The sequence below is a fragment of the Scomber japonicus genome, chromosome 8, assembly GCF_027409825.1.
Source record: "Scomber japonicus isolate fScoJap1 chromosome 8, fScoJap1.pri, whole genome shotgun sequence".
Lineage (NCBI taxonomy): Eukaryota > Metazoa > Chordata > Actinopteri > Scombriformes > Scombridae > Scomber > Scomber japonicus.
In genome coordinates this window covers 19,980,790-20,008,749 of record NC_070585.1, presented here as the reverse complement: position 1 = coordinate 20,008,749, position 27,960 = coordinate 19,980,790, and the positions used below count along the sequence as shown (strand labels likewise).

The 27,960-nt window shown below is 38.1% G+C and overlaps 3 protein-coding genes across 6 annotated transcripts; 2 read left to right on the top strand and 1 right to left on the bottom strand.

Moving 5' to 3' along the window:
• The first annotated feature begins 45 nt into the window (after positions 1-45).
• rab41 (RAB41, member RAS oncogene family) lies at positions 46-6,912 on the top strand. 2 transcript variants are annotated; one of them, XM_053323763.1, is made up of 8 exons: positions 46-256; positions 1,340-1,398; positions 1,908-1,961; positions 2,892-2,997; positions 3,339-3,450; positions 3,953-4,046; positions 5,352-5,418; positions 5,617-6,912. In XM_053323763.1, exons 1-8 carry the CDS (start codon positions 178-180, stop codon positions 5,679-5,681), a joined length of 636 nt encoding a protein of 211 aa, XP_053179738.1. In that variant the 5' UTR covers positions 46-177; the 3' UTR covers positions 5,682-6,912. The 2 variants fall into 2 exon arrangements, with proteins under 2 accessions (XP_053179738.1, XP_053179737.1); XM_053323762.1 differs by lacking the exon at positions 2,892-2,997 and adding an exon at positions 2,255-2,360 and having other exon boundaries at positions 52-256.
• A 3,093-nt stretch (positions 6,913-10,005) lies between these two features.
• Positions 10,006-14,978, top strand: stard14 (START domain containing 14). The gene is made up of 6 exons (XM_053324078.1): positions 10,006-10,179; positions 10,455-10,602; positions 11,209-11,312; positions 11,552-11,669; positions 11,777-11,829; positions 14,772-14,978. Exons 1-6 carry the CDS (start codon positions 10,006-10,008, stop codon positions 14,976-14,978), a joined length of 804 nt encoding a protein of 267 aa, XP_053180053.1.
• Positions 14,979-16,385: 1,407 nt separating this feature from the next.
• On the bottom strand, positions 16,386-23,382 carry pdzd11 (PDZ domain containing 11). Of its 3 annotated transcripts, none has more exons than XM_053323848.1 (7): positions 23,333-23,360; positions 23,017-23,097; positions 22,099-22,205; positions 21,761-21,901; positions 21,465-21,563; positions 19,023-19,083; positions 16,386-17,686 (listed from the first exon to the last, which is right to left on the bottom strand). In XM_053323848.1, the coding sequence occupies exons 3-7, from the start codon at positions 22,189-22,191 to the stop codon at positions 17,652-17,654; spliced, it is 429 nt and encodes a 142-aa protein (XP_053179823.1). In that variant the 5' UTR covers positions 22,192-22,205; positions 23,017-23,097; positions 23,333-23,360; the 3' UTR covers positions 16,386-17,651. The 3 variants fall into 3 exon arrangements, with proteins under 3 accessions (XP_053179823.1, XP_053179822.1, XP_053179821.1); XM_053323847.1 differs by having other exon boundaries at positions 23,017-23,060; positions 23,333-23,357; XM_053323846.1 differs by lacking the exon at positions 23,017-23,097 and having other exon boundaries at positions 23,333-23,382.
• Between the last annotated feature and the right edge of the window lie 4,578 nt (positions 23,383-27,960).

The following is a 27,960-nucleotide window of genomic DNA, read 5'->3' as shown; positions in this document are numbered from 1 at the left end:
TGTAATCACTGCTGTTTCCTAAAGATTGCCTCGTGGTTGCGCTATTTCACTTCTGTTCGTTTAAAAACAAAAGCGCTGGCTAGCGCAGCATAAAGATATACACTAGTCGCTCTTCTCCAGCCCAGACATCACATCATTAGCCAAGCCAGCTAGTTAGCTGTTTATTTTTTTGACAAAATGTCAACCACAGCTGGCGGCGGAGAGTTTGGCAACCCTCTACGAAAGTTCAAGCTCGTCTTCCTGGGCGAACAGAGTGGTAAGCTGGACACGGAGCACTTGAACCGATGTTTAATCTGGTCTGATGGGAGGTTTATGTTAGCTACGGTGAGCTAACTAGCCTCCACAGCAAGCTGCCGGCTAGCAGGGTAAAGTTACCCACTGGACACCAACGATCAGTGATGATACGTAGTAAGAATTCACCATTTCGGTGTTATCAAAGTGTCCAAGGGAGAGAGAGACGAGAGAAAGACGGGAGAAAGACGACAGATCTGACCATTTGTCTCTCGTGATGATGTCATTGCAGCTTGCTAAACGAGCAAACACCTTCCTCTTTCTCTTAATGATACATTCAAAGGTTGATTGAAGTTAACGTGACATACAAATGGTGTCCGAGATGTATATACAACTGTTTGCTGTCAAATTAAAGCAGGGTATATTGGTCCTTGCTCAGCATCATCTCACCAATGAAGCTGGCTAACGGTGTCTGGCTAACTACTTTTAGCTAGCAGATAGCTGAGTTACATTAGCATTAACGATAATGTGTTTTAACATTTACTATCCAAGCTAAGTTAAACCATAGTGTGTGTTTTTAACAGTTGGTTACATACAATTGCTTCTGAAACCAGAGACTCCGTGTAAATATGGATCTTATTTGTGTCTGTAGTGCTACTTAGCTCTCAAAGCTAGCTGCTACCTTGCTCAGCCACGTCGGCCAGTATGTCTACACCAGTCGGCCTTTTCTCAGACCAGTCAGCGCTAGTTTACCGGGACTGATACAGATATTATCGAGAGGTGATTGTATTGTAGTGGTACCTGATTATTGGATAGTGACAGTCTCTGATCATGAATCAAATTGAGAAGCTAACTCCATTTCCATTTTCCTAATTTTGAGGCTCCACCCATAGTGCCAGCTCAGCGTGTGGGTTCAGGATCCACATTGCATCAGTGATGATAGCCATTTATTCACCATCTGATGTCACTGAGGCATTTTTTTTGTCTTCTTAGAAAGGCAAATTGGACTTTATGTAGTTGTGTATATAATATTACCAATTAAGTTTTGGATGTGGTCTTTGAGTACCAGGACTCAAGTCTAAAAATGTTTGTCATTGTGTCTATACAGTTGGGAAGACCTCTCTCATCACCAGGTTTATGTATGACAGTTTCGACAACACTTATCAGGTAAAAACAAATACTCCAAACATGACTTGGAATCAATGTGCAAAGTAAATATTAAGAGTGAATTTAGTAATTATACTGAATGTGCCAAAATACCCTTTTCACAGGAAACATTTTGACTCATCAACCATTCATAACATTAATCATGTGCTCCAATTAAAGGGACTTTGGTAGTGTGCATTACAGGTGTAAGTAATTAATCACTTTACTGATATGTATCATTTTATTTAGTTCAGTTCAAAGGTATGAGTCACTGATTATGACTTTTTCCTGAAGAGAAGTGATCACATCACTGGTCAAATACACTTTAGTACAGTTGATTTCACTATCTTTGGTTTTAGCAAGGAAGTAATGCACAGTGAAGCATGACTGTGCCAAAAATTGGCGTTCCCTGTTGCCAGTGAGAAGAGTGCCAAATGTCCTTTCTGTTATAGTTTATCTTGGCCATAAAAGTCAATACATTGTCAATAATTTTTTCTGATAGCTGTTTTGACGCAGTGATTGTTTTACAGGCAACAATTGGCATTGACTTTTTGTCAAAAACCATGTACCTAGAAGATCGCACGGTAAGCCTTTCTTAAAGTTACTTCCATCATTTCCATTGGCTTAGAATTAAAACTGTTAGAATTGCTTAAAGCATGCTTCAGCTTTGTATTTAGTAGCCACCATTTATTTCCTTTTCACCATTTACATTGTGTTTTTACATGATCCAACATTTCACAATTTAATTTGTCAGACATTTGAACATGTTTTTAGTTCCCATCATTATCATTATTTTAAGTTTTTTGCTTTCCTTTCATCCCCTGGCTGGGTCATGAAATGCCCCCTGTTCCTACATTCATTTCACGGCTGGCCACAGATTCGGCTGCAGCTCTGGGATACAGCCGGACAGGAACGTTTCCGCAGCCTCATCCCCAGTTACATCCGCGACTCAGCCGCTGCTGTTGTGGTTTATGACATAGCCAGTAGGTATCATGGCCTTGCCTCACCTCTTTGTCCTTCGCTTAGTATGTGCAAGGGCATAACATGTGCAAGAGCATAAAAGAGCATTTACTAGCCTGGCTACCCCACTGGACAGCATGAGCATGATGAGTGTGAACTTCTAGCTGTTCGCATCAGCCATAGTAACACTAAAGGTTTTCTTCAGCAATGTCCAGGGGGGTCTATGCTTCCTAAATGCTGATATGAGGCTGATGGAAGGAATAACGGTCTTAAGATGTCACCTCAGACATCCTCTGAAACAGGATCTGCCTAAATAATGATTGAGCTGGGCCTCCATTTACATGTCATTATTTGCGTAAAGCTGTTCATTTCCGACCCTGTTGCATTTGGATGATTCTCCCCATTCCTCCATTTAAAAAAGCTTTTATTTTTTTATCTCTGCTGCTTGGCTTGCAGTTCCTTTATGTCTTTCCTATTCGCCACTCTTTTTGTTCTGCCTTTCTCGTCTTTATCTCCACCTCCTTGTCCTCTTCTTCTCCCGTTCCAACCCTCAGGTCCGGCTCCAGCTTTGGGACACTGCTGGACAGGAGCGTTTTCGTAGCCTAATTCCCAGCTACATCCGTGACTCTACCATTGCTGTGGTTGTTTATGACATCACCAGTGAGTCAGGGCTGTACTCAACCGTTTTGTAGGGGTCTAGAGCAATTGGAAGAAAGCTATCTTGGCATATTTGCACTTGATACATTGCTGCTTAAAATCTCCAACATTTCTCCAACTATTCTTTCTTTCTTTATTCTTCTACTCTAAATACTTTCGCTTACTAACACAAATATTGGAGGAGCTGTTCTGACACAAGATGTTATGCCTTTTAACAAAGAGTAATACCTGCTTGTGCACACTTTTTAACAATAGCTAAAATACTGAATGCTTTATGTCTTTTTAGGGCTACATGTGGCTAATGTGTAAAGTAATTCTGCTTTTTTTTAATCTCTCATCCACAGATCTTAATTCTTTTCAACAAACTTCAAAGTGGATTGATGATGTTAGAACAGAGAGAGGAAGTGATGTCATTATCATGCTTGTTGGAAACAAAACAGACTTGGCGGATAAAAGGTACATGGTTGTATGAGATGTGTGAATGATATGTCAATACTCTGTTTACCTAGATTGACTAATAGACCATAATTTAAAAAAATGACCACTATCAGAAACAGTTTGTATAATCTATATAAACTCTGCCAAAGCCTGGAACCCCACTTTTCTTCCCTTCAGTGCACCTCATCCAATTTTGACTTTTATCATCCCTTGGTATTTTGCATATTTCGTCTTTTTTTTATACTGAATTACTTATTGAAGATCTTTAATTTATTTATTTTTATTTATGATTTGATCACATTTCTGTTCTGCCTTTTTTTTCTTTGCTTTATTTTTTTATTGCCTTACATGTTGTCCCCATATCATTTTTGATTTTTTTCTTTTTGTTTTGTTTTGTTTGTTTGTATGTGTCTGTGTGTGTGTGTATGCATGTCTGTGTGTTTTCCCCCATACCACCTCACTGCCCTCCCCCTACTCCACCCCCCCCCACCCCCACCCCCCCTTCCCGGGACCATGGCAGGCAAGTTTCTATTGAGGCGGCAGAGAGGAAAGCTCGTGAACTCAATGTGATGTACATAGAGACCAGTGCCAAGGCTGGTTATAACGTCAAACAGGTTGGTGTCCAGCTGACAAATGATCCTGACTGTTTCCAGCACAGGCTACAATGTCCTTTAGGTCAGAGAGGGCCACCTGTGACATCTGAAATATGTACAACTCCTCCATGTATTCATTATATATGGATCAGAGTATGGCTGACTGACTGAGTGACCTCTGGAGTCATTTTCCTGCTGCTTCATCTTTACTCAGCACCTTCTCTCCCTTTGTCTTCCTCTCTTGTCTGTTATAACTGAACTAACCTCTTCTCTTTTTCACCCCAAAAAAGATTCTGTGTTGAGCTCTCTCTCTTTGTTTCTCTCTCCATCTCTTCCCTCTCCTTTTGGCCCGTCCACTTTGCGATGTTTCTTTCCATATCTGTCTGTTCGTCCATCTCCCCCCTCTGCCTCTACCTGAGCAGACAGATCACCACGGAGGAGGGCGAGCAGAGAGCTAAGGAACTGAATGTCATGTTCATTGAAACCAGCGCAAAGACTGGCTACAATGTCAAACAGGTAGAGATTCTGCTCTCTCAGGGTAGTTAAGCTCATTCTGCTCTCCAAGTGTACACTTCTCTCCTTTTGCCTCCTTTTCCCCTCTTGTGGCTTATCATGACACTTCTTAGTATTCTCAGTACATCAGTTGAGTTTTATTCCCCCCCCGCCCCCCTGCACAAGCTTTGCTTGTAGAAGTCTCCATATTGATTCACTTGTTCTGCACAGGTATACTGCTACCATGTTTATTCTCGCTCAAGTACTTCATGTCTGATTCACTAAAATTTCTGGAGCTTTCAAAGTGTTTTTGTGAGTATAATGGATCTGCTCAGTGGAGAAGGTTAGCACGACAACCTTCACTCTCATGCTGTTATCTCAACAAGTAATTATAGTCACATTCTGTATCACTGCTTTAACTGCTTCTTGTGTTTGCCTGTTCTTCAGAAAATGCACTATGTAGGAGTGACTAGTTGACCACTTTCTGTCTATATACAGTATATCTCATTTGACGGAAGGGGTGGGTGATATGACTATATGTACTTGGGCATTATGGTAAAAGTAGCAAATCATTGAGCAGGACTGCATTGTGGCAATATTGGATTTACAGGATTTTTGTATCTGTGTAATTATAAGTATTATAGTTTTTCAGGCGCTGCTGTAGAAAAAACATATGCCTGGCTGGTTATTTTCCAATAATTGTACTACTTAATATGAAACGTATACTGTGATAGATACATTTTGTCCAAATCACCCACCCCTATTTAACAGTGTTTTACTTTATATGACATCGTTGCAAGAAAAACGGTTCATTCGTTCTGACTTGTTTTATAGCTGTTCCGTCGTGTTGCTGCTGCATTGCCCGGGATGGATAGCACACCAGAGAAAAGCAAAGATGACAGTATCCTTTTTAAGATGGCTTTAAAAGAAAATGACCACATTATGTTTTTATTACCTTGGACTATTATTATGTGGCTCTCTCACTGTACAGGAAAGATAGTATGTTTACTGCTGAGATGGTAGCCAGATAGCACTGCAGCAAATAGTGAAGTTAAAATTGCACATTCATCGATGACGTTGCTTAACCAAACCCTCCCAGTGATCGACATCAAACTGGAGAAACAGCCAGAGATGACTGTCACCGAGAGCAGCTGCTCATGCTAGTACACCTCGCCCCCACCCTGCCTGTCTCCTCCCCACCAACAGCTTGTCTCTCAGTGGCCACTCTCTCTACCCTTGGCACACTGCCATCGGGATGGGAGGACCTGTCGTTTCTTTTTTTTCCCTTTTCAACTCAGTGACTTTTCAGAGTAACCGTGTGGATGTGCATTACTGTATTGAAACAGATTATCCGAGGGGAAAAAAGTAAACATTTAAAACAAGGAATAAGTTCAATGATATGTTCAGATTTTCATCCAGTTGCATGGCATTATATGGGATTGCAGACTGACATAGCTAACCGCTCATGAGTTATTGCACAGTTCAGAATCTTAGTGCTGTTACTCTCGTCATTGTTGTAAAGTAAAACTGCTTGGGATTATTTAAATGACTCTGCAAGGTTGAGTTTTCAGCCAACTGTATGTATTTTTTTTATTTTATTTTTTAAATTTTCAATGGAGAGTTTTGCCTAAACTATTCTCTAAACTATCTCTTCTCTCAGATAACTGATTATTTCTGCATTTTTGTCTTATTTTGAGGAAGTATAGACAGGATCATACCAGTGAATTTCATCACATTAACACGTAAGACTCAAATTAACCCTTTTCACTGATACTAAGTGGAACCATTCATTAGATATTATTAATACCTGATACATCCATAGGCATAAACTGCCAAATTCAACATTGTTAGTAAACCAAATTTACGTCATTTTGGACTTTACGTCAAACAGTTCTGCACAAGGGATGTATAACCAAGTAATGAGCAAATAAATATCATTTTCATCAAACAGAAGCCAGCAAGTTCATTAGAATGCCTACTAACCTGAAGCTATGTCAATAAATTATAGCAACACTCTTTCCAACGTTGTCAAATTAGCTGCATGCATACTAACATGTCTGAGGAGAGGTTTTTCAGTTATTAGATGCCCCTAATGTAGAAACAAACTAAAAATAAAGCCAGTATTTAGTTTTTCCACGTTGATGGAAAGTTGTCACTTTGGTCGCTATGACGTACCCACCATCTCTCATTGATAATTTGTGTTGTGTTGATTACACTATTGCAAGAACTTACAGCATGCTCACCATGCAGGATTTATATGGATAAGAACACAGATGCCTTGCTTGTTTGTTCACCAACGTTGTGCACTGAATCAAGCCACAATATTGTAAAATATAAAAGAAGCCTGCTGACTGGTTCATGGCTTCACTAGTTGTTTTGTAGAGCTGGTAGATAAGAGTTTGTCCTCAGATACAGCTAACGCTTACTAACACCCTTGCTGTAAAAATTGCAGAGAAGTTAGTTGCAGTATCCTTCGCTGTATTGCTATTGCCTGTGTAGGACTGTTGGTTTTATGTGTTTATTTATTTTGTAACTTGGACATACAAATAACATTGTACGCTTGACCAAAAGTGCAGATGCTGACACGCATGTTGAAAGTTTTATTTATTGTTTGCGTGTCTGCTGGGGCTCCATCGGAAGGCAACATTTAGGCCTGGTAATGTTCTTTCCTGTCACACTGCTAGAAAGGACTTTTTGCAGTGTGTGTAGTCAGTGGCTTGGTTTACAGTTACAGGTAAAGGCTGCATCGTCTTCAGACACACACACACACACACACACACACACACAAAAACACAGTGTACAGTAATACAAGCCAACTAACTAGCCATAGCACAACATAAGACACTGGTCATTTGCATAGCAGCTTGTTTTGAAATGTTAGCATTTTAAAATGGATTAAAAAAAATTTAAGTATTTAATTACATCAAACATTTTAACATGAGCAGCTCTTGTACTACTTGTCACGACTAAATACTCAGCTTTGTGCTCTTCTGAATTGTGTCTGTCCATTTGAAATATGCTGTCTACTCGTGTTTAGCAACGTTTGTGTGAATACTATTACTATCTGATGTATAAAAAGGAGAGTTAATGAAACACAAGTGTAGGCTTATCACATGGAATAAAATAAAGATATTTCACCAAAGTGTAACCTCTCATGTGCCTTTCTTTATACTGATACGACAAAAGCTTCCATTATTGGTTATATGGTAGTAGTGTTTTGCCACATTCAAGTCTTTGTCACACACTGTAAGTTACACACCTTATATATGCAACAGGTTTATCTGTACATGTCACACATTGCCCAAAGTAGACTGAAACTATTATGCAATACACTGTAAGCAAGAAAGGTGTGGCCAACGTGTGGTATGAACTGCATGTGTTCACTTTGTAAGTGTCGAGTTTAATTTTTGGTCAAAGATATTAAAAGCTTTCCATATAATAAAGCTTACTTTATAAACATGGGTTTCATGAATCCTAAATCTTCTAAAATAGAGGGCTGTGTATGCCTACTTGGATAATTGTGTACTGTATGTGGAAGGGAAAAGCAGAAAATGTCTTGGTCATGAATAGAGTACGGTAGAATAAATACATATTTCTGTTGGAAACTTGCGCATTTTAAGCTGATTAGGCTACTTTCATCATGAATCTGTATGGTGCAGGCTTGTTTTTGTTGACAAATGTTAAATAAAATGTTCATGATGTACAGATTGGTAACAAAGGATAAAACAATAAAAGGTATCCTAGTATGGTGTTGGGCTACCACGAGCCACCAGATCAGCATCAATGCTCCTTGTTATTGATTCTACAGTCTCTGAACTCCATTCTTGAACACCATTCTTCCTCATTTGGTGTTTTGACTAAGGTGACACAGAGCACTGTCTAACATATCAGTCCAAAATCTCTCATAGCAGTTCAATTGTGTTGAGATCTAGTGACCGTGAAGGACACTGCATATGATTCACATCATTTTTATACTCATTAAACCATCGTGACTCATCGTGACCCATGGATGGGAGCATTTTTTATCCTGGTAGACACTACTCCCATCAATATAGAAATGTTTTGTCAGAACAGCTTATTCACCACAATAAATGCCATATTTAAATTGGTCAACTACAATTTTCTTCATCATTCTTACCTCACCCCTCAATAATGACATAGGTATAATCCCATTTCCAATATCTGTTTCAGATGTGGTATTGCTGAGGGAAATCCATTGATATAGCTCTTACTGTTTCCAGAAAATGTATTGCATTAACTTGGAAGTCAGATTCCCCCCTCTCTATATCAAAATGGATATCAGAAATGATGACCTGTGGAGAAGATCACTTATGTCATGAGAAGCAGATATGATGCCTTTTTAAAGATCTGGCAACCTTTTATTGAATATATAGAGACATTACCCTTACCAGCTGTGGGCTCCCTGTAATCTTTGAACTGGTCCAATTGTGAACCAATATTAGCATCCAGATACAATGTTTGAGATATCATAGTAACAATGTGTCACAATGCAATAAATATGTATGTATTTTATTTCATTTTATCTTATTTTCCTCTTAGCCCGTTGTTAACTTTGTTATTAAGTACTGTTTTTGTGGGAATAAGTTGCATTGTTCTTGCATAATTGAAAACTTGAAAATAAAGTATTCCAAAAAAGATAGAAATGTTTGATCATAGGATAAAGGTGATCACTCAGAACCCCAACAGCATAACCACTAGATCCCCTCACTGGATTAAGCATTCAGACTTGTACTGTGTTTTCCTTTAATATCAATATATCAATACTAAAGTAAGTAGAAATAGAAATACTAATTTTCAACGTTAATTTAGATTTAAATTAAAGTTTAGCATTTGTTGTTTAAACCAACTAGAAGCCAAGTCTATGAAAACAGATTCAGGACTACATACTGTATGAATACCCACTGTGTACTTTTTTCTTTAAAACTTAAAGTCGTGATTTAAAAAAAGTAGATTCATCAACAATGAGCAATTCTCAACCAGCCTGTGTGTGTGTGTGTGTGTGTGTGTGTGTGTGTGTGTGTGTGTGTGTGTGTGTGTGTGTGTGTGTGTGTGTGTAAACCTTTCACATTCCTCATAACAAAACACCCCAAAGACTGCTCTTCTCATAGTTTCAGTGTCGTGGTGTTCACCTGTTATCACTTCAGTCATACAGTTAATACCGCTGGAGGCGGGACATACGTATTTTCTCTGCACACACCTGAGTTCAGAATGCGTCGTGACGTCAGCGAAAGAGGCGTCTGAAGGTATGGCTCAGGAATGTAGCACAAAAATCCTGCTCCACCTGTTTGGCGGATCAACCCCCATATATATGCGTGTGGCCAGAGGCACGCAGTCACAGAAGCCTCTAACTCATCCAACCGTCGACCACAACAAACACAACCGTAGCTGACTTAAACAGGTTGCACTCTTTTTAAAGAAGGAAAGAAGACAAGTTGTTTGGAGTTTTTACCCGACCGATCCGAAGAAGATGTCTCTCCATTCGATTAATTTACCTGACGAGGCGGCCTTCTCTGACTTCAAAAATCAGTGTTTATCAGAGGAGAATTGGGTGAACAAGTATAACAATAATGGGATGCAAGTGTGTGTCGAAGTTTCTCCTGCAACTAAAGGAAATAATGGTCATAAAATCCACAAAATCAAGGTATGTTCATTTTAACAGGGGTGAAAGTGCTCGGTGTGTTAAATTCATATAATACATAATTCAATAATACACTGTACACATTTACCTAAGTAGCTTTTCAAGCTCACAGATCTTTTCTTGCTTTAATCCCAGATTTTTACACTGACTTTAAAATACTACTCTATTGGGATATTATATTTGGGTGTCTCTTGGTCTACTGTAAGCTTTCCATGAATTATTAAGGTGTGTGTGTGTGTGTGTGTGTGTGTGTGTGTGTGTGTGTGTGTGTGTTTCAGTGCAAAATTACAATCAAGGATGTCTCTGCTGCAACCATGTATGATGTCCTTCATGACAGCCAGTACCGTAAGAAGTGGGATCCAACCATGCTGGAGAGTTTTGACATTGCCCGCCTCTCTGCTAACGCTGATGTGGGCTACTACTCATGTGAGAACTTATCTTATCTGTTAAGTCTTATCACATCCATCTGTGTATTTGTCTCTCTGAAGTGAGCCACCATTATGCTGTTAGTCACCAGTGCAGGCCTGACTCAATCACTTGTTGCACTCTAGAAATACAATCACTGGGAAAGGAATATTTTTGCATAGTAAGACATTATCTAACAGTTTGGCTTATGTCAATGTGCTGATCTTTAGTTGGTTTGTAGAAATACACTAACTTTTAATTTCAAACAATATGTTCTTTATACAGGAGAATTTATTTGGAGTTATAATGGAACATAAACAATGCTCGCCATTATTTTTCCATCAGCAGGCTCTTTTGTCCATATTTACATATTTAAACCTTTTTTAACCTGTCCATTTTACATCATAGTGTTGCAGCTTTTTTCCATTTCTAATTTATTAGAATCTGTTTCTTTCCGTCGACACTGTTGTTATCTGATGCGGCCCCTTCGAGAAGTGTATTTATTGTCATAACAAGTGTTCACTTGTTGAAACAAAGGTTGGGACAGTGAAAAACTGAAATTACAAAGGAGGTTTTAACACAGCAGAACCCAGGTTTTATTCCTTTTTATGTTTTTCTTTTCTGCAGGGCTTTGTCCAAACCCAATAAAGAACAGAGACGTTGTGACACTGCGTTCGTGGCAGGTGAAGGATGACGAGTACATTATCGTTAACTTCTCAGTCAAACACCCGGTATGCCACCTCCTCCACACACTCTGAGGCACACAGCAACCACAGTCTTTAAATGTGTGGCTCATTGACACAATAGTCTTACTGTTATTTTACCATTTACAAGAACTTGTGTTATCCATATTTATAGTGTGCTGTTTACGTGTGCACTTCTGAAGTGTCTTGAAAGAGGCATTTTTACTTAAAACCGATTCATTTAAGTTTTTCTCATTGTTCTGCAAACTATTTCGACTCAATTACAGAAATACCCGCCTCGCAGCGACCTTGTGAGAGCCATTTCCATCCTCACTGGCTATTACATCAAGCCCACAGGACCAAATAGCTGTACTTTTGTATACCTTTCACAAGCTGACCCCAAAGGTGAGACCATAATCAACAATTACATTACTGTTTTTCAAATTGAGAACTCTTGTTGAGCAGTTTTTTTTAGTGTTGTTTTAATGTTTACCCTCCTCACTGTGCTCCAGGGTCTCTTCCGAAGTGGGTGGTAAACAAAGCATCTCAAGTTCTCGCTCCACGGGTATGTAACACAAGTACTGTCACAAACTCTTTACAGTAAAAGTTTAGTTCACGTCCAATAAACGCTAGCGTTGAAAGTGATAAGGTCATGAATGAACTGTGTCTGACTGAATGTGGGCGTGTGTGTCCACGATGTGATTAAGATGTGTGTAATACTGTAGGTGTGTGCTCATAAAGAACGGAGAGTTTCATGTTTCTTAAAGGACAATGGTAACCATAGAAACCCAATTTAAGTGCCAGTCTTGGCAGTGTTGCTGACAAAGGACTATCTCAGATCGAGCTGTTGTTCGTTCTCCTGGGAGAACTCGTTCCCCAGGTTCCATATCTTCCACAGTTTGAAACTATTTAGGCCAAGGTGTGTGAAACTAGTACTTACAGACTCAGGCCTTTTGAATTAGACAGAAAACTTGACATCCCTTACATAACAGTGATTTATTTAAACTAAAGCTTTATAGGATAAGAACATGCAACTTTGGAGAAAAATACTGAAAATGGTGTAATCCTTAATAGTAGAGCACTTTTCAAGAGCAACTAAACAATAGTAAATTTCAAAGTAATAAAGGCAAAACAGTATCCTTAAGAGAGGAAAATGTCAAGAAGTAGGGACAAAAATAATCACCATAAATACAAGAATATAAGTAATAGATGGCACTGTTTCACACAGGCTGTGGTCCTCCTAGGAATGAATAGCAATAAAAAAAACCCAAATCTAACAAAGAATGCAAAGTGCATTTAAGCAGTGTGAGTTTTTATAGTAATTGGCAATACCTGTGGGATCTTGCTAGGTTTCCTCAGGAAGGGTGTTTGCTTGCATGCTTGCTAATGACTGGGGAACTGTTATAGTGGATTTGAGAAATGTATATGATGACCTACAATGTCCAAAATATGCAGTGGATCTAAAAAGTCCACACACCCTCATGAAATTACAGGTTTTTGAAGTGCAAAGACAAAAATAACAATGATGTAAATGTCAGACCTTGTTCTATCTTTAATGTGATCTTCCACCTAACAAAAATCCAGAAAAGAGGAATACATACACATACACATACACATCAATGATAGCAATTCTGATGAAAACCAGATTAAAGTCAGCAGTTGCAGCAGGATTTGTTTGACTGTTTGGGGTTGCATCCTACTGGAAGTGCCATGGTCTGCAAAGAGTTTTCAAAGAAACTGTGATCTAATTGTTGAAAAGTAGCAATCAGGAGTGGCATATAAAAGAATATGGAAGGCATTGGATGTATCATGGAGCGTTGTCAAAATCAGCGTCAGTGTAGAAGTGTAGAAAAAGTGGCATCACAAAGACATCGCAAAGATCAGGACGGCCCTCCAAAGTTGATGAGAGGACGATGAGAAAACTTATCAGGGAGGCTATCAAGAGGCCAAGAGCAACATTGAAAGAACTACAGGAATTTCTGGCATGTGCTTGGTCACTCCTTGCATGTGACCACTATGTCCTGTATTCTGCAAGTCCAGGCTACTGTATGGGGTAGAGTGGCAAAATAGAAACTCTTTCTTACAAGAAAGGAATATCCAAGCCCGTTTGAATTTTGACAAAAGATACATTAATTTATGTTATGATCTGATGAGACAAAGGTTGAACTTTTCAGCCTTAATGTTTGGTGCAAAGCCAGTACAGCTCATTATCCAAGGAGCAGATGGTAGAATGACACTATGGGGCTGCTTCTCTTCAGCTGAGTTAGGGACTCTTGTCAGGATAGACATAAATACCTCCAAATATTAACATTTTGGCACAAAACCTGCTGGCACTTTACCAGGAAGCTTAAGTCCAACAAGCATTAAAATCGACACATTCAAGATATGGCTCAGAAAAAGGGAAATCAAAGAAAATCCCATGGAAAACATGTGGAATGAAGAGGGCTATACATAAGAGATTCCCTCACAAATTGAAATAAGTTTAACCTTTTTTGTAAAGAAGAGTGAGATAATATTCTAGATCTGCAAAGTTAAGATTTATTTACATAGACTTGCACCTCTAATAAATCAAACAGGTGCAGATTTAATAGTCAGGGTGATTGTAAGGTTCATTTAATTGTTCCTATAACTGTTTGGGCTTTTTCTCTGGATTATTGTTTGTTGGATGATCAAATTTAAAGATGGAACAATTGACATTTACAGTGTTATTTCTGTCTTTACATTTCATTTTCATCAATTTTAACGGGGTGTGTAGACTCTTTATATCCACTGTATTGATAGAGAATCAAATTAACAAGAGTGTCCCAGCATCAAATAAAAAGGTTCCACAGCAGACAACAGCAAACGCTTTTGGTAAATAGTCATGTTATAGAGGCAAGAGATCCTTAATTGTTTCTGACTTTATGTGAAAGGGAGAAAAAATAGTTTAAAGTGAAGTGGTTGTGGGACCCGTAATGACAAACGCAATTTTGCAATTTGTACAATGTAAACAAAGCCAATCAAATTTATTTATAAAGCACTTTACTCACAACATATTTGATCCAAAGTGTTTAGGATAACATTGGTAAAGTATTGAGCCCTAGCATTTTTGACTGCCAACTGGTATATATGAGATCCTTCCAGATTTGAAGTGAGAGCTGCAATTTATCCCGCTCCCACATTTCTCTGATATTACTGTTATTAAGTCACAGTGAGGCCAAGGGTTTTCATATTTTAGGCTTGTCCGGTGTGACAGAGTCAAACGGTTAAATTAGGCTAAAACAGTATTGTTAAAAAGTGGGAGTTTCCTTGTCAACACTTTTTTTTTTTTTAACAACTAACATCTTAAGCTAACATCTGAGTGTTTTGTGTCTACTTGCTCACAATCACTTCACCTGCTAGCCATATAATCTGTTACACAGTGTTTTGTGAACAGCTTTGTTGACTGAAACTGAAGGTGTGCCATGATCATTGTCAGATGGTCACTCTCTGATAATCTAACCTTCTCTTGGGCCCACTCCTTTTTAGGTTTTGAAGAGTGTACACAAGGCGGGACAAAATTACCTAGAGTGGAAACAGCAGAACTCTCCTGACCAGAAGCCATGGCTGTTCCCAGAGCAGAGCACCCTGCCCATGATGGACCCCGCCGAACTGGTATTACAGAGAGCAGACTCACTAGAAAACGTGGATGAGAGCTCCAAAAGGGATGCACAGGAAAGTGAGGACAGCAGTTAAATCGCATCAAAGGATGCTGACCAAGAGGGAATGACTGGGAGGATGGACTGTATACTTGAACCTCCAAAGTCTCTGCAATGTCATCCTGATATTCTCAGATGGTTTTCTGGTTTTCTAAAATCCTGTGCCTTTTCGGATGAGCAAGAGCATAAAGTGTTTACAACTGTCTTATCAGACAGAAATGAGCACAGAGCACATTGCCATTCACCTCAGACCATGTTGAAGTAAGATCTCTCCAGTGTTGTTTTGTTGTTTTTGTTAATGTCCAGGTTTAGAGGTGATAAGGTTTGAATGTGGCGTTGTTACAGCACTATCTTTACAATGGGTTGTCCTTCAGGCCTTTTTTTCAGTTGCAGCTATGTACACTACAGGTAAACAAAGTTTAAACAAGAGTAAACTCTGTGTAGTTGTCCACTAAGTGAGCCTTTGCCTTTACAAGTAACTATGAAGACAAATTAGACCAGTTACCATCAGGTATAGAAGTACTGAGTGAAGGGAAGTTATAAGTACCTCTGACATGCTCAGTTTTAGCTAGCTCTTTTATCTTTTTTGAAGTCTGCATTGGGCACACTAACAATAATTTAGTTAAATTAAGACTTAGTTTATTCACACTGTTAAAACATAGATTTCATGTTAATAGACGGATATGAAAAAACAAATATAGTGAAAGGTTCTGAGTTTGTGCAGCAGCTTGAATCTTTCAGGCAATTATACGATTGAGCTTAATGTGAAACAAAAACACTTCTATCACTGCTTTTACCTCCGATTTTGTTTTTAAATATGCCAATTGTATAGCTACCTGTGGAGTTCAATTTTATTTAATCTTATTTTTTAGTGACCTACAATGCTGTATTCATATTTTCAATATGAAATACAGGAACTATATGAAGGTGCTGTGTGAAGGTTCTCTGTATTTATTCTGATGTTGTGCTATCCAAGTGTACACATTGATTCTTATAATTTATACATATAGACTAGCATTGGCACTCGATGGTTGTAATAACATGTAAAATGTACATAGCAAGTTTGTATTTTGTCAGTTGAATAATGACTTCACCTGAAGAATTGAAGCGATGTGATCTCCATTTATTTATTTGAAGTTACCACACGCTCAGATGAAGTTATGCAGGAAAGATCCTGAAATGAAGACCGGTACCCGAGACAGGTTTTTCTTCTGATGTTTGATGTTAAAAATATTTTGTGGTACTGACCTCAATTTTTTAAAACCTCCACATGGTGAACATACTTCAGTAATCACTTGCACTGACTGCATTCCTCTGAAGGTGACAATCAGTCTCAAGAGAAACTTACCTACAAGCAAGAACAGGTCTGGCTACTTGAACCAGATCAAACCAGTCCATTTCCGGCTCTAGACTTTACAAGTACACAGACGAGGTCACAATGGTTCAAAATCTTTATTTCTTTGCTGAAAAACACTTCAAGATAGCTTCTTTCATAAAGAGCTTTGTTTCATGGAGGAAAAAGTTCATCCAATGGAAAATCAAAGTTTTTCCCGTTTATTAAAAAGAAAAAAAAACAGTGTACAAAAGAATAAGACAACAAGCAGGTATTTACAAAGGTGTTCAGAAAGGTTAAAAAGACCTGTTGGAATGAAAACCTGTTTTCTGATGCATACAGATAAAACCCCATGTACTGTGGATTGCTAAACGGATAGATAGAGGGCTAATTAAAGTCATATGATTTGTTATGATATATTAAGATAATATGGTGCTGTTATCATGCACTTTACTCTTATATTGGAAGATTTACTTGTTATCAGTATGGCACCTCAAATTTGCAGTACATAAATAACTACAATAAAATCCATTTCATCCTAGAAGCCATACATGCATGTAATTAATTCATCACATCAATCATGTTGTTCATGTTTTTAAATGTACTACTTGATAAGATCAGTAATGTTGGGCCCTTAAATGCAGTCATGGAAATTTATTTACATGACTGTGTATTTTCTAAATTACAAATATTTAAAAACAGTATTTTCACAGTGATATTTAGTTAAAACTCTAACAGAAGTCTTGCACTTTTCATTTGCTCTTACAGTATGTAAGGCCCTGCTGTCTTTGTACCTTACAGTGTGTGTCAGTGTGTACTGAAATCTAAGTCATATGTACATTTTATACATAATTTTCTACATATACATAGTGTTATACCTCTGTTTCATATCAGTGTCATCAAGGTAACTGTGTACAGTACACACAAGTGCTACTCTGACCTGTATCTGTGGAAGGAAATATCTAATAAGGGAAAAGTGAGTAAAACCTTTGTTAAATTATGCAGGGTCTATAAATGTTATACATGACAAAAATATATCACTTTATAATTTATCATGTCATATGTCTGTAAAGCTTTGCTTATAAATTCTGAATGCAGAGAACCTATAAAAAGGACTTCCTGTGAGACATTCTGATGGAGTAGCGATCATCATGTTTCACAGTAGATTAGAGTGTGCCCTGCAATCTGGGTGGGAGAGAGGACTGGGTGTATAACTGAGAATATATTGTCCTAACATGAAGGACTGTGAATGAGTCTGTTAGTCATACATCAGTCATCTTGAAGCTAAGACAGAATGGAGGCCAGAGTCCGTGGGAGGAGGGTGATGACGTGCAGTGATGTGTCTGTCCACCTCACTCTCTCTGATAGTGCTGCCGCCTAGTGTACAGTCCTCTCCTTCTGCCTCTGGTAGTCTGATAAAAGCACACACACATGCGACAGCATTACAATACAATGTTATTATAATGTACTGGTATGACACTAAAACCAGTTTCAGTGTTGAAGGCATGCAGTAAGGTAAGAGATAGTTATCTTAGCTGCAGTATGTGGGTACTCCAACATGTCGGTGTGGAAGTGCTGACAAGCTTTACATTCTTTTTGTTTGTTCCCATGAAGACAAATATGTTCTTTCCAGAAGCCTTTTCTTTACCTCACCCTTCAACGTTTTATTGTCAGTTTGATAAGACATATATAACATGATGTTTCAAAGGCACAGTCCACGGTCCAAATCCAAAACTGAAAGGAATCTGCCATCACTCCTAAATGGGAACAAACATTTCCTCCAGGAGGAATTCAATTTGATCTCATCCTAGTTTATTTTTTGAGTTACTAATGTTTTCTGATGCTTTTTTTTGCATTAGTAATGTTTAAACAGGCCAATATTTTCATCATATGACTTTAGAATTTGTTTTTAATATTAGCAATTATTATACAGCATAGGTGGAATTATCTGTAAGTTATAATCAGGCAATACAATTTGATTAATAAAAAAGTATGCAAGTATATAATATACAGTACAAAAAGAAAGTGACCCATGATCCCAATAACTCAAATACAGATTCAGTTTATCATCTGATTTGTATTGTTTGTCATTTAAAGCAAACTAGCATAATGAACAAATTCTTCCATATTTACTGGATGTACCCTCTCACATAAATTGACATGGGCATCATTTCTGCACTCTAAACATAGCTTTTAGATCAGAAAGTCTTATACAGCCCAGGAAGTAAATATTTGGACATCTACAGTTTTCTGTGCTTCAGGACATTTCATAACAAAATAATGAATACAATAATAAACAAGTCTCAGCTTTACAGAGAGAACTCTGTGGGAGTTATGGCCCTTCTAAATACATAGTGCTCAAAGTTTAGGGGTTTTAAAACTTGGATACTTACTAGTTACTAAATGTTTGAGGGCAGCTGTGCATCATCTCAACATTATTGGCTCAGAGTTCACTGTGTAACTGTCATGGATTGCACATTCACAATAAATATAGATAATTGAGGAATACAGTTTAAGCACTTTGCCTAATATTACAAATTCTACATTTTAAAACAGTGTTTAGTAATATTCTTCCTATATATACTATCCCAAAATATGGAAACACATGCAACTACATTAATGGTAATTTGTAGTTGCATTGTGAAGAAAAGGGTATAGCAACTGTCAAATCTGAAGGTTGACAGATTACTTTCATACATTTGAGATAACTATAATGCTTTTGATAGGATTTTGTAAATCCAGACTTACTGTAAGGAAAGAAGCGAACCCTCATCAAGATTTCTCGTGCAGTTTTCAGAATCTCTACAGCCTAAAGAGATAAAAGGAATAAACTCAATATAATACAATAAAAAAATATCAATCATTAACAAATATTAGACATATTAGATACCACAAAGATACCACATCAGGCTCCCCCTAATTTTCCCCATTGCAGAGAAATCAGATCAGGTCAGACCCTAAGTCAATAGGTAGTTGGAAATGGCTTAAAAGGCAGATTATCACCGGTCTTGACAATCCAATTATGATTTCTTTTCTTGTAATATTGCTAAAGAAATTCATAAAAGGTTAAAAAAAAAAATCACAGGAACCTCTCTCTTGCCATTAATAGGACAATCCTGTATTTTCAGCAGGAGGCAAACCATTAGTTAACACCAGGTGGCAGAGTTCTAACATCAAGTATTTGGGAGATATAATAAGTGATACAATTGTTCCATTTTGTAATCTTAAGGAACAATATTTCCTACATGACACCTCTTATTCAAAATATCAACAATTGTACTCTATAATTAAATCTAAAATGCATAAGGGGCACCAATGGCGACAGAGAAGGACATTGATAGTAAGTTACTGGACATTGTTGCCAGGAAACAGGTCAGGTCTCTAGCATATATACACTACACTGACTCACCAACACAACTTTGCTGGGAGAAAGACATGAGGACCCCTCTTGCAACAGCTAGTTGGCAGAAAATATGGAATACTTCTATAAAATCAAAATGTGTCCAATATAGAATTATTCAAATTAAAATTTAGGGCATATATTACCACTGTAAAATGTAATAAAATTAATCCTAATGCTGGCATGGATGCGGTAATAGAGGCCCACAGAGACCTCTCAGAGATCCTCCAGGTTGTTGTCAATAAAAGTCCCACTTTGTATATACTAGGAAATAAAATAGATGGGTTACCTGCAAAGAAAAAATTGATTGGTAACATTAAGTTGTCTTGCTCCTAAACGAAAAATTATTATGAACTGGTAGATGAGAACTCCAAATTGTTTGAGTTTAAGCAGTTGGCTGGAAGAATGCATTGATTTAATTGGGATGGAAAGAGAAGCCACTACACTGAGGCACCTTGATCCGGACCTGGAGGGTCTGTGGGACACAATTAGGTCATACTTGAACTCCATACCCAATTCTGTGTAAATGGCATTGTTTCCTCTCGAGAGACTGGGGTGGGTGGGGATATGTATTGATGTACATTTGCCACTTGCTGTATTTATGGATGCAAACCCCTCCTTCCCTGCTTGTTTGTTTGTTTGGTTTGTTTTCCTTTTTTGATGTGTGTGTGTGTGTGTGTGTGGGTGTGTGTATGTATTTATTTTGTATTGTATGTAATATCAATAAACTTGGAAAACTTAAAAAAAAGAAAAAGATGAGGTAAGACGCACTGACGAAGACTAATTTATTTGTGAACGGCAAGGTGGACAATTGCTATATTTTCTATATTTAACATTGTTTGCATAATGATACTTTTGTCCAAAAGAACAAATATTTGATCTCCATCAGTTGTTTTCAAAGTCTTAGACTGCAGGCCTCACTTCAGACAAAGCTTAGAAGTTTACTTCCCTAGTTTTGCTCAATTCCCGGATGCCTATGGGATCATGATTATGTTGTTTGATCCCACAGACACACAACAATTGAGCCAAGATGTCCTTGTTTGATCTGCTTGTTTGATCTACTTCAGACAACACCAACAAAAGGGTCTGTCTGAAGGAATTTATCACTTTCTGACTTCTGACTCCGGGAAAGTGTGAAAAACAATAAAATGATCCCTAGCTACTGTATCTCTGAACTAACTCTTTAACCAAATCACACACACATTTATCTATGTGATCTCCTGTTGATCAGTAATATAAGAGCTAATAAAATATGTTTTCACTTCCACATCCTTTAGTCTCCCCTGAAACACTTTGGAGCCCCCCTAGGGAGACCTTCCCCCTACTGTGGTCTAAATAAAATACCAAAACAGGAAGGTACGCTCCATTCTTGCACCGAATGCTTGTTTGTGGAAGTTTTACATTTGAGGCTAACAAAGCAGTCGGCTTTAACTATTAAACCCAATGTTGAATAGATGACAAGGGCAATTATCTTTCACATATATATATAGAGTACCATCTTAGTTGAAAAGTTATGTTAATAGTATCATATAAATATCCTCCACAATCTGGAATGAAAATTATCACACACACATATGTTGAAGCTGCACTTTGTCCAAACCACAGTGAAGATGGCCTAGCAGCTAGTGTCACTAACAATTAACAACAATTCAAATATATAATAATTAACATGTCCAACCACATTGCTCAACATCAATTACACTCCATTGTATAGACATACACTGTAATAATAATAATAATAACATGTTGATTAAAATCATTATGGACTTCAAAATACTACTCTGACTTACTCTGGAGTGCTCTATGTCTTGGAAATCAACCTCATTCACAGAAAGAACCTGGTCTCCCTCCTGTAGCCCTGCTCTGTGGGCATCAGAATCTGGGACCACCTGCCAACAAACAAACACACACACACACACACACACACACACACACACACACACACACACACACACACACACACACACACACACACAAATTACGATGTGGACATTTTTAAAAAGCACACAATTAGTGAATGAACATATAACTATAACAAACACCAAATCACAGAGATATACACAGACACACACACACACACACACACCTTGGATATGAAGATTCCCAGCTGTGAGGCCTTGCCCCCGCGGATGTTGAAGCCCAGCTGTGCTCCTGGAGGTTTCTTTAGTACAATTGTGCGAGGTAGGAACTGGGTGAGCTCATTGTTGTAGTCAGGGTGATGAACCCGCTGAAAGTATCACAGAGGAAAGTTGACAACGCATCACATGAGGTCTCGATTATCATTGTGAGGAAGAGTTAACAACCTACATAAATTGGTGTTATGGGATATGACATACTGTTTTAAATCTTTGCTACTGGTTGAGCAGAAAAGTTATGTATGACTCTGAAGCACACAGTGAGGAACTAGTAGGATGTGTGATATACCTCCTGTGGCGGTATCCATGCTGGTGGGTTCTCATACGAGGGCAGGAACACCACTGGGAGCTGGTAGTCATCATAAGGAATTTTCTGATCCATTGTTTATGAAATACCTTAAAAAAAAGTACAAATTAACAACAAGGACCCTTAGAAGAGCTGCAACAACTAACTGATTAGTTGCCAACTATTAATCAGCAACTACTTTGATACTCAATTAATTGAGTCATTTTTCAGCTTCTCACATGTGAATATTCTCTGGTTTCTATAGTCTTCCGAATAGTCTAGATACTGATACTGACACTTGGGCTTGGGGTATCAGACAATACCAGTGTTTAATTAATAAACTGTCTCACTGTGTGGGAGACACTGCAATCATTATTTTAAGTGTAATACTGCTTTCCTAACTTTGTAAAACAAAACCTAACAAATAAAAACGTAGCTATAAATATACTGAATTGTTTTCTATTAAAATAATAGTCTCTGATAACAGATTGGCCCATTATCATCAATACCCGATTCAGCTATTTCAGTCAGTATCAGATCGATAGCAGTATCGATGCATCTGTACTTCTATGGCAGTAAACTGAATGTCTTTGAGACATGGACCAAACTTGACATTTGAGGGCGTCATCTTGAGCTTTGAGAAACAGTGATCGACATTTTTTAGCATTTTCTGACATTTTATGAACCAGAGTAAGAAAACAATTGACAGATTAATCGATTATGGAAATCATGGCCAATTGCAGCCAGCATCCTTACTTCGTTGAGGTTTAGGTAACTACTTGTTATAGTACAGCTGAGGTAACTAATATTAATGTGTGCTCATTATTACAAACTACATGTATTATAACATGACTGGCAGCAAAACGACCAAGAAGACTCAAAATAACAGTGCATGTAATGGTATGTTATTAGTGAACTTACTTCAATTGACAACTGTTTCCAAAACAACCAACATAATAAAGATCCTGGGGCGAATGTAAATGTATTGAAGGACATTTAGATCTAATAAAAACAATAAAATGAAGTGAATCATGTTTTAGCTGACAGCTAATGCTACGGTTAGCTAACTAGCTAACTTCAGCTGTAATGGGACGAGCTCGCTTTGCTCCGTTAATCAGATAATACAGAAAACCAAAATTCACTTTTATCATCGTCGGAGCGATAACTATGAATGTACAGACACAACTCTAAAACGGAAAACACAGAGTATCTTCCATAAAACAACAAATAATCTCACCAGGCTGGTCTGAAAGCCAGCGACGGGCTCTGCTTCTTGGGTTAAACAGTGACTATGATCCGGAGCATTACCGCCACCTGCTGGCCCGGAGACCGAATTACACCTCAGCGCCCACCTGTCTGAACATGTTGATTTAATTCTTTAGTAATTCCTCTTGAGGCCAGGTGTTTTGCCAAAGACAGCCTTGGTGTGAAATTGTTTTCATGCAGACAGTCATGCACACACAAACACACACACACACGTTTCCCTTTGATGCTCATGCTACTATATACTTCACCAAAATGCTACTCTTTCTGGCACACGCTACATTTCAGAGGGAAATATTGTAGCCTGCTTTCTACTCTACTGCATTTATTTAACAGCTTTGGTTACTTTTCAGGTGAAGATTTGACACAATGCGGCGCGCAGGTGGTTAAGAGCGCAAGCCATAAGTAGGTTCGAGTCCCGGCCGGCGGACCTCTCTGCATGCCCCCCCTCTCCCGTAATTTCCTATCTCTCTATTTTCAGATAAAGGCGTCTATGCCAGAGATTTTTTTTTTAAAGATTTGACACAATGGATAATATAACAAACTTTTAACACATTGTTACAGATGAAACCAGTGGTTTCCAACCTTTTTGGCTTTTGACATCTTACAAAAAGTTGTCAGTGTTAACAGCTCCACAAAATAGTGATTTTTTTCCCCCACTTCTCACAATGTTTCATTTCATGATCCAATATTTCACCAAAAATCAAAGATTAGATAAAAAGTCCAAAAACTGAAAACAGATTTGTGTAACTTTCCTCTCCCATTAATCACTTCCCTCTTAATCATCCAGTGGTTGGGAAGCACTAAACTAAACTACTTAACTGTATATAAAAGTAGTTTAAACCAACTCCACCTCCAGCACCCACAAAAAATGTTGTTTATAAATTAATGATCTAATGAATCAGTCTTTTACTGGTAAGTGTGACATGTCCTTATTGCCTTACATCAGACTGCACGTCATTTAATCAAACAGCATTTTGTGTGTTTTGTGTATTTGTGTGTAACTAAGAGACCAAAACTGCAGAAATGGAGACGTATTAAATACTCTCACAGACAAACCTCTGAGCTACAAATCTTCAATCTGCTACATGCAACTCTGTGCAGCTGACATGCATGCTGAACTCCTAAAACATAGATATGAAGCTTCTAATGAATGCAGCATAAATGTATAGTAATGATGACAGATCAGCTGGCTATTCTTGTCTTGCACATCTCATCACAAAAATCACACACATTCCTCTTCACAATATGGCAGAAATAGGGAAGCACATTGCATTCACTTTTTTAAAAAGTCTGTTTTTCTGAGTAATATATTTTTATTTTTCTGTTTTTCTGAGTAATACTTGAAAATCCTGCGAGAAGCTCTCACCTGCAAGTAAGTCTCAAGCTAAAGTGGACCCCCTTTGATGTTCTCCTACACTTCCATTATTTTCCTTCAGCTGCTAGAAGTGAGGCTCTATAGGCTATGTGGTTAAAACATGCTCATCCTACCATGAAGGCCAGTGATCTGTCTTTGTGCACCCTAACAGGAGTCAGAAGACCACAGCCTGTGCGCTTCTTAAAATGAGTGTTAGTACTTGTGGGCTGTGGTGGCTCATCCTACGTCAATGAATGAATGACCCGGACTGATTCATCCTTCTGTATACAGCTGGATGAATGAGTCCTCCGTATATGGCCCTATGCACTTTCAAATTCTTCTCAGTGTAAACATACTTATCACAGCATCAACACTGTGATCAATACCAGCGAAATCTCGTCATGTCTCAACCCAAACATGAAGCATCACTTCTCTCAGCTTCAGGAAAATAATCACATCAGATAGAAGTTATGATTTGTGCCTCTCTCCACACACCAGCAGCGGACCGTTTGCAGGAGGGAGCTTTTCGCGGGGGAAATACTCAAAGCTTTTTTAGTTCTCATGAGCTAGAGATCTTTTAAATGACCAGGAAAGTCATTTGGCAGAGACTTCAAATGCGCTTCATCAGAGTGTGCGCTTTTCTTGCGTGTAATGAAGTTATGGGTGCACATTGGTTTGACAAGTCTGCACTGCCTCACCAAAGAATAATCCCTTGGAAAAAAACTAAACCAGACACCATGTTCACTGTGATGGATTTCTATCGAGCAGGTTTCAAGTCTGTGCAAGCTTACTTTTTACATTGGCATGAAACAAAAACACACGCCACACACCTGAAATCATTCTTTGGCTATTCAGTAAGATATTTGCACTACCCCGGTGCACTGTTACTGTTCCCGTCCTAGCTGTATTATTATCATCATATCACAATAGGATTTATGTCATCACAGTTGGTGCACGGTGCTTTACTTGGATGGGCGTAACTCTCAAGAGGCACGTGATGGTGTTAGTTTGCTCGAGACTAAATCAAAAGTAAACCCAGATGATCTTTGATAAGTGTATTTTGGGATATTATATCTACATCTTTTTAAAAAAAGGTTCTGTTGAAGGTGACCTTGAAATGAAATGATTGTTTCATCCTCTTCAAGCTCAAGTCTATCTGTAATTGAATACAGGCTACATGCAAGATCCGTTTCGCCTAATACCTGAATTGAACTTAATGGATCCTCCCTTTCAATTTGAGCAACACCCCCTTCATCGCTCCACTATTCATGTGAGACCATTCATATTCAGTCCACGGACTCACCCACAAGTGAAAAGGATGAGAAGGGAGCAGAGAGCAGGCTGGAAGAGGTTTTTCCCAAGGAGCGTTTGAGTCAGGTTTTTCATGTAATCCACAGAGAGTTGAAGGAACCGGAGGGATTCATGGTAAGTAACTCCGCTTCAGCACGATAGATAGATAGATAGAGACAGATAGATAGATAGATAGATAGATAGATAGATAGATAGATAGATAGATAGATAGATAGATATAGTTTAAGGTAGCAAAGTATAAGAAGGGAAATTATCCTCATTCCCTGGACACAGTGTTAAGTGATTAAATACTTAATGGATTGTTCCCTCTGTTGCAAAGGATGAAACTACTAAAATGAGAAATCATTGTTAACATGAACAACATAACATTTTCTGTTTGACAACACTGATAGTGACAGTAATGGTCTCGCAATCAACCACGTGGTCAGAAAATCACTAAAGTTTCTGATTGAATGTCTTTTCACACATAGCTTAATTGAAATCAGGTTAGCTGTTTTTTTCTGTTTTTGTTTGTTTAAAGATTGCAGCTCTGTGGACATAATGGCCACAACAAGAAGGGAAAAAAAGGAAATTTTAAATCAACCTGACTGACCTGAACCTGACAATTCAACAAGTCCATCCACACCCCTGTAAGAGACAGGGGGCAAACATTAAAAAAGGAATACAACAAATAATGTTTAAACACTGTATGCTTGTTGAAACTGTTTTAAGTACTTCCCGTTGTTCAATCAAGATAAAATCACAAGACAGATAAAAATTTCAAGGAATTACCCGGACAGAAACAGAACACATATTGCACATCTTAAAGGAATGTGAGTGTTATACACACCTGAGATGATTTTACAGGCTCTATTTCTTTTTTGTTGTAGTTGTTGAAGTGTTGAAAAAAACATATTTGATTACATTTGTTATGAGATTGAGAGTTTGCAAAATTGAAACTTAGAAAGGTGTTTGTGTCTTGTTATGTCACGTCTTTTAAATGATCTTTTTAAAATGAGTCCTGTTGTTATGAAAAGTTGCAGCAGAGCAATGCAATCCATGACCCAGAAAGAAATACTTGAAGGTCTGCATTCAGACACTGTGAGAGAATGAGTTTTGCTCCTCCATCAATCTGTCAGTGCCTAAAAGTACATTATTTATTATTATTTGGCTGGATATATTTCTCCCTGTAGTTTTTCTTATTGTCTAATTAGAGACACTAATCTTGTGTCTAATTAGAGTTTACATAGCCAAACCAGTATAAGATGATGTGGATGAGCCAACTGGCAAGGTGTGTCTATGTGTGTATCTTTTAATCTGCTTAACAATGCAGATACAACAAAGCTCTATGCATTATTTTAACTAAAGTTATATATTTTATGACATGAGCTAGAGCAGCAATTGCAGAATCATTGAATAAATAAACAGCTATTTTTTCAAATGTGTTAAAAAAGGGACATGAATGGGACACTGTTGTAAATCACTCAACCATAAAGAAGTATTTGATTGTTCCTTGTAGCGGGGAAACTTATTTCACTCCCATTTGTCATCCTGTCACTTGCAGAGAGTGTGGTTGACATACAACTGTTATTGCTCAACATTGCTCTCAGGTTGAAAACGTCCTGGTAAATGTTCCAGTTTTTCTGTGAAACAAGGTGTATTGTGTTTCATATTGGTGACATATCGACCAGCCAGTCTGTCCTGTCCAAACACGCTCTTTGTTTAAGGTAATCTCCCAGTCCTTTTTAAGAAACCAAGTAGTTTAATTGAATTTTGTCTGTAGAATCATTCAGAGTCTTAAGTTATGGTTATGGTTTATTTCGATTTGACCGTCATTATCCATTCAAAATGTATGCCCTAACCTTGAACTTGCTCATGTGCCCCAAAGGCTATGAACTATCCAAACAAAATGAACAATCTGTGTGAAAAGATAGCTGGCCTGGCAAGACGCCGAG